Source organism: Astatotilapia calliptera, chromosome 17 (assembly GCF_900246225.1).
Source record: "Astatotilapia calliptera chromosome 17, fAstCal1.2, whole genome shotgun sequence".
Lineage (NCBI taxonomy): Eukaryota > Metazoa > Chordata > Actinopteri > Cichliformes > Cichlidae > Astatotilapia > Astatotilapia calliptera.
In genome coordinates this window covers 14,286,387-14,302,345 of record NC_039318.1, presented here as the reverse complement: position 1 = coordinate 14,302,345, position 15,959 = coordinate 14,286,387, and the positions used below count along the sequence as shown (strand labels likewise).

The 15,959-nt window shown below is 41.2% G+C and overlaps 1 protein-coding gene across 4 annotated transcripts in view; it reads right to left on the bottom strand.

The window, feature by feature from the left end:
• Positions 1 to 1,048: 1,048 nt before the first annotated feature.
• Positions 1,049 to 15,959, bottom strand: part of ptprz1b (protein tyrosine phosphatase receptor type Z1b) — a 68,238-nt gene continuing 53,327 nt past the window's right edge. The window contains exons 9-33 of one of the 4 annotated variants that reach the window (XM_026146602.1): positions 15,678 to 15,862; positions 14,571 to 14,697; positions 14,323 to 14,375; positions 13,491 to 13,964; positions 13,148 to 13,331; positions 12,603 to 12,806; positions 10,434 to 11,834; positions 9,357 to 9,501; positions 9,178 to 9,266; positions 9,001 to 9,086; positions 7,996 to 8,016; positions 6,214 to 6,310; positions 6,036 to 6,118; positions 5,826 to 5,960; positions 5,374 to 5,505; positions 5,138 to 5,295; positions 4,907 to 5,042; positions 4,146 to 4,292; positions 3,952 to 4,045; positions 3,371 to 3,444; positions 3,153 to 3,281; positions 2,898 to 3,047; positions 2,672 to 2,814; positions 2,451 to 2,586; positions 1,049 to 1,700 (exon numbers count right to left, since the gene is read on the bottom strand). In XM_026146602.1, coding sequence (XP_026002387.1) covers positions 1,557 to 1,700; positions 2,451 to 2,586; positions 2,672 to 2,814; positions 2,898 to 3,047; positions 3,153 to 3,281; positions 3,371 to 3,444; positions 3,952 to 4,045; positions 4,146 to 4,292; positions 4,907 to 5,042; positions 5,138 to 5,295; positions 5,374 to 5,505; positions 5,826 to 5,960; positions 6,036 to 6,118; positions 6,214 to 6,310; positions 7,996 to 8,016; positions 9,001 to 9,086; positions 9,178 to 9,266; positions 9,357 to 9,501; positions 10,434 to 11,834; positions 12,603 to 12,806; positions 13,148 to 13,331; positions 13,491 to 13,964; positions 14,323 to 14,375; positions 14,571 to 14,697; positions 15,678 to 15,862 — 4,727 coding nt within the window. In that variant the 3' untranslated portion in view covers positions 1,049 to 1,556. The remainder of the gene's footprint in view (positions 1,701 to 2,450; positions 2,587 to 2,671; positions 2,815 to 2,897; positions 3,048 to 3,152; positions 3,282 to 3,370; positions 3,445 to 3,951; positions 4,046 to 4,145; positions 4,293 to 4,906; positions 5,043 to 5,137; positions 5,296 to 5,373; positions 5,506 to 5,825; positions 5,961 to 6,035; positions 6,119 to 6,213; positions 6,311 to 7,995; positions 8,017 to 9,000; positions 9,087 to 9,177; positions 9,267 to 9,356; positions 9,502 to 10,433; positions 11,835 to 12,602; positions 12,807 to 13,147; positions 13,332 to 13,490; positions 13,965 to 14,322; positions 14,376 to 14,570; positions 14,698 to 15,677; positions 15,863 to 15,959) is intronic. The other 3 variants (XM_026146603.1, XM_026146604.1, XM_026146605.1) reach the window with 3 other exon arrangements.

Sequence of the window (15,959 nt, the reverse complement as noted above, 5' to 3'; positions counted from 1 at the left end):
CATCTCTTAAGATTTATTTTCAAATGGATTTTGAGCCGCACATCACTTTAAATCCCAGATTTGATCTTTTTTGTTTCTTTTTTCCTTTTTTAAACAAAACAGCTGAAACTGATGGCATTTTTTTAACGAGATCACCAACACAGGGAATCACCTTTAAGAAAATAGATAAAAATACCTCACCAGGATTTTGGCATATTAGTCACACAAACAGGTTTTTAAAAGTACAATAACGTGACGTACAAAAGGCACTGGGTACCACGGACCATGGAGCCAGTTGCAAGGTGACGTAAACGTAAAAAAAAAAAAACGAGCAGTTGCTTCAGTTCTCACCAGTGAGGCCTCGGAGAGGTTTGGCTAGTAAGAACATGATTCTAATTAAGGATACGTGGTAGTTTAAGCCCCACAATGTGCTGGTTAATGTGCAGTGCATTTGATATTTTGCAGGGAAACGAAGGGTTGTCTTGCATTGTTTCCCTTTTTAACAATAAAGTAAGAATTTGCACTTTATCTATATTTATCGGCATTTCTACAATTCCATTTTGCCTGTGCATTTCTCTAATATTGATTTATTTTCTCTTAGAAGGAAGGTGTAAACTATGACGGTAATAAAAGAATATACTAATAAAATGAAAGAAACAATAGATAAAAGAAACATTAATAGACAGATTGAATTTAATTATAAGGGATCTGTCATTAGAAATAAACAAAAAAACTTCATGCTGACCAGTGTCAGGTACAGACATGGAGACTTTCTTACCACTATCACCTAATTCCAACTATCCATCCATTCTCTTCCACTTATCCTTTCAGGGTCGCAGGGGAGTTGGAGCCTGTCCCAGCTGTCTTAGGGCGAGAGGCAGGGCACACCCTGACAGGTCACCAGTGTGTCGCAGGGCTAACACAGACAACCATTCACACCTATGGGCAATTTAGAGTTTCCAATTAGCCTTACCCCACTAACTGCATGTCTTTGGACTGTGGGAGGAAGCCAAAGTACCCGGAGAGGCCATGCAAACTCCACACAGAAAGACCCCGGCCTGATGGATTTGAACTCAGGACCTTCTTACTGTGATGCAACAGTGCTAACCACCGTGCCACCCCTAATTCCAACTAATGCTTTAAATGATGATTAAAAATAAAATAATAATGTATTGTTATAAATGATGCAGGGTTTTGTTTGTTGTTCACTTATAAAGGGTCCCTTAGAAGCAGAAGGGTACCTTTTTCTCTCATCTGGTAGCCTTGTCTGCTGTGCATGCTAACATAACAAAAGGGACACTTTCAGGTGTTTCATCATCGCTTGTCGGGCAGAGTAAGAATTTTCTTCATAATAAGTGATTGAAAGGGAAAAGACTTTAGACCAGAGGTCTTTTAGATTAAATGTCATTTCATTAGATTGTTCTGTTTTGAAAAATGATCTTATAAATAATGATTTTTGAATTTGTGGTAAATGAAAGTATTAGCATGATCAGCAGACCTACTCTTTTCTCCTCGTAATCTCAAATGTGCGCTCGTGTGATTTATTTTCTCTTTCATGCGCATTTTTGTGTGGATGTCTACATGAGCGACTCCAGGCTTTCTGCGATGTTGGTCTGGCCCAGCGGTACAGATCCGTTGGTCTCTGGATTCTGCAGAGCTCTCTGGTCCTCCTGACTGCTCACCAGGCTCAACACCGCTCTGTACAGATACTGGTACTGCTCCTGTAGGGAGTAAAGAGGCAGAACACTGGTAAAAGCTTGTACTTGTTACCTGTCTCATCCATTTATTACTTCTAGGCTGGACAGTTGTGATTCATTATTATCAGATTGTCCTAAATAAACAAAACAACCCCCCCCCCCCGGAAACCTTCAGTTGATCCAAAATGCTGCAGTAAGAGTACTGACAGGGACGAGAAAGAGAGAGCACACTTCCTGTTAACTCCAGAATCAAATTTGAATTCCTTCCCATCATATACAAACTCTTGAATAATTAGGTCCTCTCTTATTTTAAAGACCCCATAGCATCACATCACCCTAATAGAGCACTTAGCTCTCAGACTGTGGGCTTACTTGGGTATTTAAAAGTAGAATGGGAGGCAGAGTCTTCAGCTTTCAGGCCCCTGTTTCTGTGAACCAGCTTCCAGTTTGGCCAGACAAACACCCTCCCTACTTTTTTATTAGGCTTAAAACGTTCCTTTTTGATAATGCATATAGTTACGGCCTGGTCCGGTGACCGCAAGTTTCTTCCTGTTAAAAGTGTGTTTTTCCTTCCTGCTTTTGCCAAAGTGCTTACTCATAAGAGGTTCTCTGATTGTTGGAGTTTTCTCTGTATTACGGTAGAGTCTTTACCTCACAATATAAAGCACCTTGACAGGACTGTTGTTGTGATTTGGTGCAATGTATTTGATTTTATTTATTTTTTCTAAATTATGCTGGTAGATGAGAATTAAAAGGAAACATTCCAGTACTTACTATATCATTAAATACCCCAGGCCTCATGAGGTTGGTCATCCGTGCCACTTGGTAGACATCTACTGATCCCTCCTCCTCTAGCTGATTGGACAGGGTCGTGAGGGCACAAAACAGTCCTGACGTAGCACCTCCCAAACTACACATCCACAAAAAAACCATTAAGAACATTAGACGGATTTAAACAGTTTTATGTCCTTAAAAGGAGTCTGACTCATACTCACGGATCATGTACGATCACCGGTCCCTGTGTGTGCGTGCTCTGTTCTCTGACTCTGTTAATGAGATCAAAGCTGTTTCGGATCGGACTGTCTGGGTTGGGCCAGCAGGTGGTGCTGTACTGACGCACTTCCAGCACATAATTGTTCTAGATGCAAAAACAGTTTTAAAGTCTCAGACTGTATTAAAACATTTTGATTGATTAAAATATTCTCTTTTATCGCGTGTTACCTGTGGAGACTGGACTGTGAAGTCCTGCACTAAAAGTCTCTCATCATTAGACAGACACATGTGCTCCTCCCTGGAGTATGACACAGTGAAGCCATCAATGCTCAGGGGCTGGTCTTTACTGGGCCAGTACGCACGACACTCTTCGTCTCTCTGAGATAAACAGGAAACATGTTTATGTGTGTGTAGTTTTATATAGATATATCTATATGTATAGGTATCTATAAGTTCTACATGGAGTATGTGTGTGTTTTATACCTGGCTGTTTGAGTCTGGCAGACAGACTACAATCTGTGCATTGTGTTCCCAGATCATTCTCCAGAAATCTGCCACCGTGCTGCTCAGAGGAGTCTGGCTCACTATGAACTCCTTAGTGTAGTGATGTCCCTGTGAAAATACGAGCAGCAATATTTATCCACCAGCTGATTTCGAGGTTTTCGAGACTGGAAAACATTTGCAATTTCCAGTGGTCTTACCATCACGTAGGATGCATTGATGTAGCCTGTGGAGTTTGATTCTGAAGCAGTCAGAGTGACTCTTGATCTCTCCACTTCACAGAGACATGAAGAACCAGGTTAGAGAGAAAATGCCCCCAAAATAAGACAAAAAACAATAATCCTGCATTTAAGTTCATCATTATAGTTAATTAAAGTAACCATAAGGGATTATTGAGCAAGCTGTGGAAGAAATGATGAGGCATCAGGTAACTTGTCGTCATAATCTTGAACCGAAATATCACATTTAACCTCTGACCTCTTCTTCTAGGTCAACGCATTGATCTAAAGGTCAAAGTCATAACTTTGTATAGAGCTATTCAAAACTCTTTCTTAATGCCACTGTTTGCACTGACAATACAGGCATACAGTGATTAACTATGGGGATTCTAAACATCACGTTATAATTTGCATCGAAATATCATGTCATATTTGAACTCTGAACTCTGCCTTTCTTTCTGGTTTATTGTGTGCTATGTATGGACTGAAATTTCCAGAAATTATCTGCGACATATTGCTGGGAGTTGCCGGTTTTGCCCAGTGAGTAATCCAGATCTGCTTACCAGGCATTAGAGCTCTGGCTCTGTTCCTCTCAGCGTTGCCATCTTTCAGGGCAGTGCTGTAGTCTGCGTGCTTCGCCTGACGCTGACTAATTAACTGAAACACAAAAATAAAAACATTTGGTTACATTCACATGGCAGGAACATCACAAATGATTCATTACAAGTTGGTGGGCGAAAAAGGAAGCATGCTGTACCTTGAATTGTTTATCCATACGTGTCCTGCCTGTGGCACCAGGGGTCAGCAGGTCAGAGACGTAATTGTGAAGGAGGTCAGAGGTCACCAAGGTGTCCCGGCTCAAAATAGCTTCAACCAGGGCATCGTGGATGAATATGTACTGCTCCTAGAAGACAGCAAAAAAATGACTTCCTGGTTTTAGTAAGGTATGTCTTTGTGAACACTAGTGAAACACTTTTAAATTCCACAAGTTACATTTTTACAAGAAAGAAATCTGATATGAATGTGTTTCCTCTGGCCCTTGCTGCTGTTTAGTCATCTAGACTGTCTTTATATAAGTGGCCTAGTTTGCCTGTGCTTGAATAAAATGGAACTAGTAATGACTTTGAGGCTTCGAGGCGCGAAAAGTACAAAAATTATACTGAAAAAGCTCAGCAGCAGAAATCAAGTCCCAGTTTGTCAAAAAATGTGCTGTAAGAGAATACGGCGTATTAATATAATAATAATAATAATGTGTGGGGCTATATTTTTCTCGTTCCGTCTTCATCCTCCAAAAGAAAAAGGAGCATGCAGTGAGCTTACACACAGATCGACAAATGCCTCCATCTGCACAGTGACGTGGTTGTTGAGTAAGTCCGTACAGACCTCATTACACCGGCTAAAATTACCCTTAATCTAGCCACTATTTCCTTCTTTGCAAATGTTTAAATTGATATTACATTTCTGGGATTGCCCCCACAAAAGGAAAGGTGAATTCCCACAGCTGTATCACCCTCTTACCTCTGTCTGAACAAGGAAATTCCTCTGTGTGCGGACATGTTTCAGGAAGCCAAGAACGTTCACTGTCCCTTGATCCTGGATCTGCTGCAGCATGCTGTCTATCACAATGTAGGTTCCTGTCCTTCCCACACCGGCGCTGTGACAGACACATGCATCACATGTTAGCAGTACACACACCATCAAATTGTAGTAAGTCTTAAAGAGCAATAAATCATTCCACACACACTCTACCTGCAATGTACCAACACAGGTCCCATCTCCTGCGTGCGGGCCCTGGAGGACGCTCTGATGAAGGAGAGGACGGGCAGAGTGTATTCTGGGACGCCCATGTCCGGCCACTGGGTGTAATGGTAATGGAGGACTGTGTGTTCAACTCTCCTTTGAGATACCTAGAGGATCGAAGTGGGTATGAGAAACCTAACCACAAAGCCACTTTGGACTATCGCTGCATAGAGAGAAGGGCTTACCTTATTTGCAGTATCCCTGACAGTGAACGTCCGGAGTGTGTAGTAAGCAAGTGTCTTGGTGTTTTTCAGTGTCACCTGATAAGACCCATACTCTTCCTGGTTCTCCTCTGGCCAGTACTGATCACATTTTGTCTGTAGAAAGGGAGAAAAATTCTGTGGATGTAGTTTAATTTTAGGCCTAATACATCTGAAACCGCAAGGAAAACATGTCAAAAGGAAAGTCCTCAAGTGTATAACAAAGCCAGATTGCACTAGTGTCCATTCTGCAGTTTTTCAGCTGTCAGACTGCAGTGAAACTAAATGAAATACCTGAAGTGAATCAGCTGGTGTCTGCTCATGACAAGAGATGGAAGACACAAACTAAAAAGAAATCAGCTGCCTGGGGTCAGTGTGAATGATATCAGATAAAACTGCACTTATGTCTGCGGTGAGGCTTGTGTTTGAGCTCCTACCCGTCCCTTCTCCTTCAGATTGGTGATCATGACAATAACTCCAATATTCTGCTGCCAGATCATCCTCCAAAAGTCCTCCCTGCCTGATTTTAGAGGCCCCTGAGCTGCAATGTATGCCCTCGTCCGCTCATAACCCTGCAAAAGGAAACATCAGTTGGTTTGCGGCAGCCTGGATGTAAGGTGTGTACACGTAAAAGGACCTTTACTTACATCAACAAAGTTAGCGTTGATGTAGTCCCCGCATGTCCCATCTCTGTCCAAACTGTTAGAGAGCTTAACTCTACTGTGGTCGTCTGAGACAAGTAAAAAGAGTCATTAGCAACATTCCTGCTGGCTTACACAGTTAAAAGTTGAACAGCAATGCAGTGAACAGTGAAGGATGACATACAGGCCAGTATGTTGATGTATCGGTTCTTGTTTTTGTTGTCAGGGTGATTAGAGCTGTCTGTAGTAATGCCCATGTCCACTGTGCATGCCTGCACCTCCTGAAACACACAATCCAATACTAATAAGAATGACAGTAATTACTCAGATGAACACAATGAGGCTGTTTTTCTTACAAGCAGGGAGGTTTGCGTTCTCTTCATTTGCCACATTACAATGTGAAGGTCAGGTATATAGAGAAGCTACTATAGGAAATAACAAGAAATAAGCACAACTGAATCATATCAAATCAATTTCTGTCTCTCTACAGTGTGCCTTTTGTCCCGTCTCCCTCCCATCGCACCCAATAGCAGATGGCCGCCCCTCCCTGAGCCTGGTGTTGCTGGAGATTTCTTCTTATTAAAAGGGAGTTTTTCCTTCTCACTGCTTCCAAGTGCTTGCGCATACAGGGTCTTCTGATTGTTGGGGTTGCTGTAGGGTCTTATAATACAAAGCACCTTGAGCACCTCTTGTCGTGACTTGCTGCCATACAAATAAAATGTAATCAAATGAGAGGAGGAGCTGTGTATAGATTTAAGAGAACAAGAAATAAAATCACCCCATGGGATTGGACAAGTCGCCATAATACAAATGTTTTCATTCTGTGATGATGACCCCATATTTAAGCCTCATATTGCAAGCTCTGGGAGAGAAAGGCGACTATTAACAGCCAGTCCCAACAAGCAGCAACCTCGAAGAGCTTCCTGGAGTGGCCACTTAAAATTAAGCATGTTTACATCTTGGCAGACAAAATAATTTTGGTCTCTATAGCTGCTACACCTTTTATGACTTTATGAATTGTACTTTTACTTTATTTTTATTTATATAGCACATTTAATAAAAAAAAACAAAATGTTGGCCAAAGTAATTTACAATGATAAAAAAATATTACACAGTAACACATAACATCAATAACAAATAAAAAATACCTGGTAACCGATGAGTAAGTAGATAAACAGGTAACTCTCATGCGGTGTTAAAAGTGAGTAAAAACGTGTTGAAGATGGGATTTGTAAAGATTGACGGTCGGGGCCTCTCTAATGTGGAGAGGTAAATCATTCCACATTTTCGGCGCTACAACCACAAACGCCCGGTCACCTGTATTGAATTGTATGAAACTCTTGTATGAATTGTACCAGAATTAATTTGCAGTTCACCTTGTTAAACTTTTTCAAGGTTTAAACATAGGTGGCTATAGCCATTAGCCAACTGCTAGGCCACACCTTAGCTAGCTTGAGACATGGACGTAGCATTCCTTTCTGTGTTTGTGCCTTTGGAGTGATTGAATGCAGCCATCTAACAAACAACATGGATTACTGTCTGGTTAAGTGTGCTAGTAGTCCTTCGAACAAGTCTATCCTTCAGTTTTTGGTGAATATATTTTATTTGCCTGTTTCTTTCTCTGTGCATTGTACCCATACAGTCAAAGGACACAGGTTGCTAGAACTGGCGGATGGGTAATCAAAGTTACTCTTATATTTCTCTGTATTTCTGCCATTTTTACTGACTTCCATTGCTTTTATTAGAAGTGTGTTTAACTCGCACAGGCGACCATATTATTGTGTGTAAAACATGGCGAGTGCAGTAAAAGAAAAATACATTTTCTTTCCAATTAAAACATCAATATGGAACGCTAAATTTTAAAATGTAAATTTTAGATTTTTTACAGTTGCAGTTACACTTGTAAAAATCAGGCCAAGAAAACAACAACAGCTCTGCAACAGGAGAGGGATGGTTGGTGTCTTACCTCATAGGACTCTTTGACAATCTAATGGAGGGTGGTGAGGATGCAGAAAGCACGGCGATGGTGGAGATGAGAGGAGAGTGGGATAGGGGACCAAGATGATGGACAGACAGACAGACAGACAGGGAGTCAGTGCAGGTACAGGATATAGGGGTTCAGATACACACAGAGAGGTGTGTTTAAAGTCCACAGCTCCCATCTGAGCTGTGGACTTTAAACCTGCTACTATGTAAACCATGTTTTGTTATTTTACAAGTATAATTATAAATCAGGCTAGTTTTAATGTAATGATATAGAGAAAGTAAGCAAATGTAAGTCCCCCTGGCAGTAATAAGGGAGAAGTAAACTTTATCTAATCCTATCTGTGTGTGTTTCTTAGGAGGTTCATGCTAGGAAACAGGGGTGACTAATGCCATGCAAATGTACCTGTTGAAATTAATCCATGTGTTTCTCTCAAACCATTAACCAACATTCAGATATGTCAATACTCCACATAAGACTAATATCTCTTTCTTCACATTCTAAACAAGCTAAAATGGAGATTTTAAAAGCCTGAAAGTCAACAGGTAGTTTGCAAGTAGCTGGCCTAGCATTGACAACCTGTCTTTCAGTTGTAAAGTCCAGTTTTCAGGTCAACAGGTTTAAATTTAGAGTCTGGTGTGAGAAGAAAGCTGCACGGTCATGGTTAGTACCAAAACCTTCCTGCATGTTGATGTTGCACATGGGCGTTACACATCAACGCCATGCTAAATGATCTGCCTAAAGAACGTGATGTTAATAGAGATATGGAAGAGCATTAAGGGGCTATGACAAATGAAATACTTATACACATGGACCAGAGCTAGGTGATCTATTTATATGCTGGTTACGTTTTTGTACAAATCCAAAAACAAGAAAATTTTTGTAAGTCTCCTAAAAGCGCAAACATACTGTAACTCACTAGGTTTTTTTTAAAAACAAAAATATCTTCTTCTGAACTCAAACACTGTGACTGGAAATGTCACCGACCTCAAATTCCTTGGAGAAAGTGTTGGTGGTCTGGAGCTCCATGACATGCTTCACAAACTGCTTCACTGTCAGCGGCTCGTGACCATCTGGAACACAAGACTGAATATTAACTACATCCTGGTCACCTCAGCCTAACAGTTACAATAAGACTACTAGGGGATCCTTTGAGCATGTCACCTGTGGCCAACAGCAGGGGTGTAGATGGAGCAGATACAACTTTAGGCGATGTGTCATCTGGGTAGAAATTAGCTGCCTGGAAACAGTTTCTGTGACATACACACAGACATAAAATCTGAAGTAAAGTGCAAGGGTGCAAACTATACAGACAGGCACAGTATGTTTAAGTTGGCACGTACCTCCAGTAGATGAGTATTCCCACTAGTACCAGCAGACAAAGGATGGTGAGAGTGGATACGACAGCCAGAGGAATGACTGTCCTCTTCTCTCTGTCCACACCCTCAACAAGTCCGACCCGAGACTCGTGGCTGCTGTTGCTTCGCTCTGTAAGAGAGTAGAAGACAAGTTTGAAAGTCAAGAATGAACTATGAATTTAAATTGCTATTATTTACAACACAGAGCAACAGTTAAGAGCACAAAAAAACTTTACATAAGAATTTCAAACTGTTCCCCAAAGGTTCCTGTGAAAAACAACTGGTCTGGAATTAAGTGTGGATCTAATGCCCACTTTTGGACATAAGTAATCATACTTATAAAGGTGGGATTGACTATATTCCATTTAAGAGGAGCTGTTAACAAAGCTTGTCTCAAATCACCAGTGCTTTTCCTACCATCAGAAGTCTGTTATCATCTTCTAAGATGACATATCTAGCATGTTTTCAAACTGTTTCCTACCATGGATGTATTAAGAGAGCTGAATATACTATCAATCAGATTTCCTGTCTTGCCACAGAGAAGTGCAATTTTCTCCTCGAACTCCTGAGAAAAAGCTCTGGATCTTCACCTGCTAAAGATTCAGACCAAGCCAGAACCAGTTGTCAAACATTGTAATGTGCTGTCTGCAATCTTACCACATAACGCATAGTCAGTTGATCCAGATTTAACTGTCCGTGTCTCCACCAGTAATATTGCTTCTGTATTCTACTTGATTATTGACTCTGATCAAGGTTAAATTAAGAGAAGTCCACCACCTCAAACCTCAAACAATGGGCTGACCTCCCAGCCCATCGTTCCTTCAGTGGGCTGGTTTCAGTCATTATGCAAATATACTGTTTATAAGGTTGGGGAAACCTGCAGTCAGCTGAGACTGAAGAAGTTACTTGGATGAGTGACGAAACGTTTCTCCCACTGAAAACGCTACGTCCAGATGAATCAACTTTTGGAGACCTCAAACCTAGTTAGCTGAAATTGGACTTGTATGCATGTCACATTCCATAACAAACAGCCAGGGCTGTGTCAAATACTACAGTATTTACCTTCCAGTTGCTCCTCCGTTGCCTTGTCGGTGTCCGTCAGTCTGACCAGAGGAACAAGAGGTCCCAACTCAGGGTTACTTGCACCATCAAACAATAACCCATCTACACTGGAGAACTCGTGCACACTGTCTTCAGCTATGCCTTCTTTGTCCTCTTTAGTACCTCCTTTTAAGTATTCTTTATTCTCAAAAGTAGATTCAACCCCTAAAAATGGACCTATAAGGCTTTTGTTTTGATTGTGTTTATAAATTCTGTCACCATGGCCTTGTTCTTCACTGTGGTCAAATAGTATGGACTCTGCTTTTTCACTTTTTGAAAAATTGCCTTTAAGACCTTTGGCATTATTGTCACCTACAGTTCTAAAACCCTTTTTACTGTTATTAAGTACCTTTAGATTTTCTCTAAAGTCAAGCCCATCATGCTCCCCAGAGCCACTGACATCCTCAGCTCCACTTCCGCTATCACCATATATTGTCGTTCCTAATACACTTACCACTATCTTTTTTTCTTTCAGCATCTCCTCAATATTTCTTAAACTCTCATTTCTTACTCCCCTTTCTCTTATATTTTCTCCTTCCTTTCTGTTTAGCTCGCTTTCATTCTCCCGTATCTCATTCTTTGACTCTTTTTCATTCTCATAGTTTTTGCTTTTTGTTACATCTCTTTCATTGATCACTGATCTGTCATTATCAGTGACCATCTTAGTTACTGCTGATCTACTTTTGTCCTCGAAGCTAATAGTTGAAATGTCAAACACTGAAAATTCAGTTTTTACTGCAGCAGCTTCATTGATTTCCTCATTGAAGCCATTGCTGCCAAGGCCAGAGCCTGATCCACTGTCTTCTGCTGAACTTTCTGACAAATCCAGACTTTTGGAATTAAAGAAAAATGTTATTGCACTGACATTGTAGTTATCAATTTGTTTATCCGCCCTGGCTTCCATTTCTCCTATCTTGCTATCACTTTGAGAATGAGGAGACTTGTTTTTTTCTCCATCAGCAGTGTTTGTTTTTGATGGGTTTATGGTACTCCAACCAGAATTAGGAAGGGAATAAGTGGCAAATAATTGATCATGTGAAGACGTGGTAGAGAATTGAGGGTTTTCTACATCAGTCTGCAAAGGAACAAAAGTGGGCTCTTCAGAGGACTTGTCATTATGATGAACGATAACACCACTTTTCCTGTTTTCATGGAGGGCAGGAAAAAGATGGAAGATGGCAGGGTCTTTGCTGAAGGGTGTCTGTAATGGAGGGATTACACTGGATAAATCTCCTTCAGCAGAAAATGCCCATTCAGAGACTGTTGCAAGTGCAGGGTTGATGATAATTCCCTTTTGAGTGTTTTTGAAGCCAGACGAGGCATCAATGGTCGAGTCTTCAACCGTCGACGTGGCTGTATTTGCTGCAAAATATTGCAAAGTCAAAAAAAAAAAAATCCAAGACAGAAAGCTTACAGAAATATCTCCTTTCATTTTGTGTTTCTCAAGCCAGCAAAGATGGAAGCAAAGGAAAGAACTGTTCTTCATTGAGTGTGCGAAAATTCTCCATAAAGGGTACTAGCAGATGAGGCACCCTGGAGATGAAGCAAAGCCTTCATTCTTTAAAGAGGACAGAGGAAAAGAACAACCACCAGAGTGCGCTGTTGAGGCGCAGAAAGAATTCAGACACAGAGAAGGAGTCCCAAAGCAGACGATAATCACCAAGCTCGAGTGGATTCAAGTAGATTACATTGAGCAAGGAAAAAACTTGACCTTCTTGAGGTATGTGCTGAAAGATTTGCAAGAGTCAAACATATTTAATTTCCGGACCAAAAACCAAAGCAAGAAAGGAAGCTGCTGATCATCACTCTAATCATCAAAGCCAACATAATTTTCCTGGCCATCATAATTACCACCACCACATTATCCACATCATGTCACTAAACAACTGATCAGAGAGCGCAGCAGTGATTAGCTACACAGCCACAGGCCATTAGAGGAGAAAAGCAAACAACCACCACACTTAAATCCAGCTTTCCACCACAGAAGAACTTAATCATGTTCCTATGCTTTAAAATTCATCAATATGACAATTCACAACTGCTTTTATTAAGACCTGGAGATCAGTTTTGGTGTTTTATTTTGTCTAATGGTGTGTTTGATTGATTCCTAGAGAAGTTGTTACATCTCACCATTGAACATGGGCTGAGTCGTATGCATCAGCACTCTGAGGAGAGAGGAGGTAGTGAAGGACTTGTAAACTGAATCGGCAAGTGTGTTGCTGGGGGTCGCCGTCTTTTCTGTGATCCAGAGAGATGAGGAGGGTAGCGTTTTTGGCAGGGGCTCATTTACAGGGGCATCGTCATCTTCAGAGGGCGGCGGGAAGGCTTCGTCCACTATATAACGGACAAAATGATAAATAAGAAAAGATGGTGTAAACTGAACCTGTCTCATTCTCAATATGTCTCATAAGACACGTTGTGCCGAAACGATGTTCCAGAAGGTCTAAATGTTCTACAGTGATTATAATTTCAGGTTTAGTTCATTTTAAATGTAGACAAACAGTTTCAAACTGAAACTAAACAGTAAAAGATTTACACCACTTGGCAAGTGCCCAGCGGACTTAATCTTCTGTTTGTACCTGTTAGATTAAACTCCCTCCTCGCTCTGCGTGACAAGCTGCAATAGCAGAAACAAACAGAAAGAAACAAGAAAAGCACTTATTCTCTGATCTGACCTGGCACTGCAGAGGCAGGCGTCGTTGGAGGGGAGGTTATGATTTCCTGTGGAGAGTTGTTGACTGTGTCTTCATAGAAGACATCTGTGATGTGGATATCCTCCATAGGAGTTGTGTAGAGCTCTGGTGAAGCAGAAGGGAGGCTATTTCCACTGGCTTGCTGTGGTGGGCCTTGATCTCTTGTCTGCGAGCAAAAGATACAGTGGATAAAAGAACAGATGAAGAACTGAATTAGGTTGAATGAAAAAAATTGTTGCTGCAAGTAACAGTGAGTCTTTATGTTTGTTCAAATTAAAAGTTTTAAAGTGAAAAAATCAAAGTAAATTGCGGTATGAGCAACTACCTCATGTGGCAGCACTGACAGCGATGCCTCTTCTGTGATTTGCCGGCGAATTGCTGGCAGAGAGGTTGTCCGAACAACTGGAAATAGGAAGCCTGGTTGTTCAGTTAGCTCAGTGGTAACCCATATTGCGCTATTGCCCTCAAAGCCTGCATTAGTGAAAGGCTGGTTCATCATCTGGTCACCTTCAATCCAGTTCTGATCCACATCATGTGATTTTTTACCCTGTTTCTTTCTGACATTCTGAGAAACTGGGGCCTCGGTGGGTGTCTTCGGGGTTGGAGTGGTGCCTTCTTGGACTGGAATGTTCTGGCTGGCTTGGGTTCGGTCTGTGGGCTGGTTCTCATGATATGAAGGTTGGTTCTGGTAAACTCTGGTCTGCTCCAGTGGAATCGCCTCCACTGGGCTGTTGTCCTCTGAAGCTAAATGCATCGGATTCTGCTTCACTGGCTTCTCCCATCTGACTATGGACGAAAGCTTAAAAGAGGAATAAAAAACAGGTATGTCATGTGTATACTGTGTTTATAGGAAATTAGAAACAAAAAAATGAAGGAGTTTTACAATTTCACCTCTTCCTCCTGAAAAGAGTGAAAAATTACAGTAGGATTACTGTTTTTTCTGGTAATCCCAACTCAACATGTCCCTCAAAAAGTCCCTCACAACCTTTTATAAAGCTCTCACAGCCTCTACAAACATAATTACATTAATCTGCATAATAATTAGATGCACTGATTTTATTGCCGACAGGTCAAAAGTCAGCACTGCAAAATAATTGCACAAAATTCAGCTCAATTATGTGGTCAAGTGAAAACACAGATAGCTCAGACAAGCTTACCTCCCTGTTTCCATCCAAATCCTTTGTGACAGCTTCAGGGTCAGAATCGCTTTCTAAAACAAGAAGGAAGGAAGGAAGAAAGGAAGGAAGGAAGGAAGGAAGGAAGGAAGGAAGGAAGGAAGGAAGGAAGGAAGGAGGGAAGGAAGAAAGAAAGAAAGAAAGAAAGAAAGAAAGAAAGAAAGAAAGAAAGAAAGAGTTAGCATGTAAAAATGTGCTCTCACCAGGAGCATGCTTGTGTGTCTTTGTACCTGGGTCTTCCAATGGCATGTCCACGATTATCTGGTCGCTCCATCGTCCTCTGAGTCCATTGGTGCAAACAGCCACCACCTGGACCACATAGCTGCTGTTGGCCAGCAGGTTGGAGATGATGGCACCCTGCAAATTTACATGTTAGACTTATGTTAGATCCTTTCAAATGGACCCTCATTACCAGGCCTCTGGAGAACTTCAAGACATGTTGGCTGTGTCCAAATTCAGGGGTAGCATGCTTCGAAGGACCCTACCCTACGTGGAGTGGATAGGTTGGGTCCTTCGAAGCATGCTACCCCTGAATTTGGACACAGCCTTTGAGGAGGTAATTTAGCCATTTAAATCAGCTGTATTGGATCAAGGACACATCTAATACCTGACACCGGCCCTTGAGGCCTGGAGTTCCCCCACCCCTGCTCTAAGTGAATTCAATGCGAATCCTCTTGAGTCGAACCGAATGTCTTTTTACAATGAATCTGCAGTCACAATGACACTTTTAGTATCTTAAAGATATACTTAACCCTCTTAACAGTTACTAAGTATCTATTTGCATTTATCTGCCTGTTCACTTGCTTCTTTCTACACACAGTCACTCATCTTTTTTCATGTACTCTCTCTCAGAATTACCCACATGGATGACACATGACTCCTGGATGTCTTTAAGTATAAGGAAGTTAAATTCACCACCACTATCACACTAAAACAAATATGAAACTACAAGTCGACAATAAAAAAAATAATAAAATAAAGACTGGAAATGAAAATCTCCGAAATCTGAAAATCTTGTACTCTGAAATACAAATACATGGATATTGTTAGTCACAATAAGGGATGTTCAGTGACTCACTGACAGGCAAAAACTGACTGTCACCACCAACAGCAGCAGCTGAACTATGTGAGAGATACATGGAGAGGAAGAGCAGATGGTAGGAATGCTTGATTTTCACCAAAAGTACAGGAAATTACTGTAATTTCTATCGGTTACCTATTTATCAGTTTAATATTGCTGTGTGGACAGTAGATAATAGTACAAAACAACATGAAATTACACATCCAGGCGCTGTTTTTCAGCATTTTGTGGAGAGATATAAAAAGATCTTGCATACCACATCCTGGTCTCCGTCGGTCCTGTACTCCTGCTTGCGCTGGTCTTGGCCCTGCAGCTTCTGGTATGTGACAGTGTACCAGTCGATGGTTGTGTCATACACTGCACGGGGACGCTCCCAGGTCACCATGATGGTGGTGTCGTTCTGAGCATCAGCCTGAACATTCTGTGGCTCAGAGCTGCAAGCTGGAGGCAGTGCACAGAAAGACAGGTTACTAACAATTTTTATGAATAGCATGCAAGAAACTTTTTTAAAAAAAGAATGAGAAATAAAGAGATGATA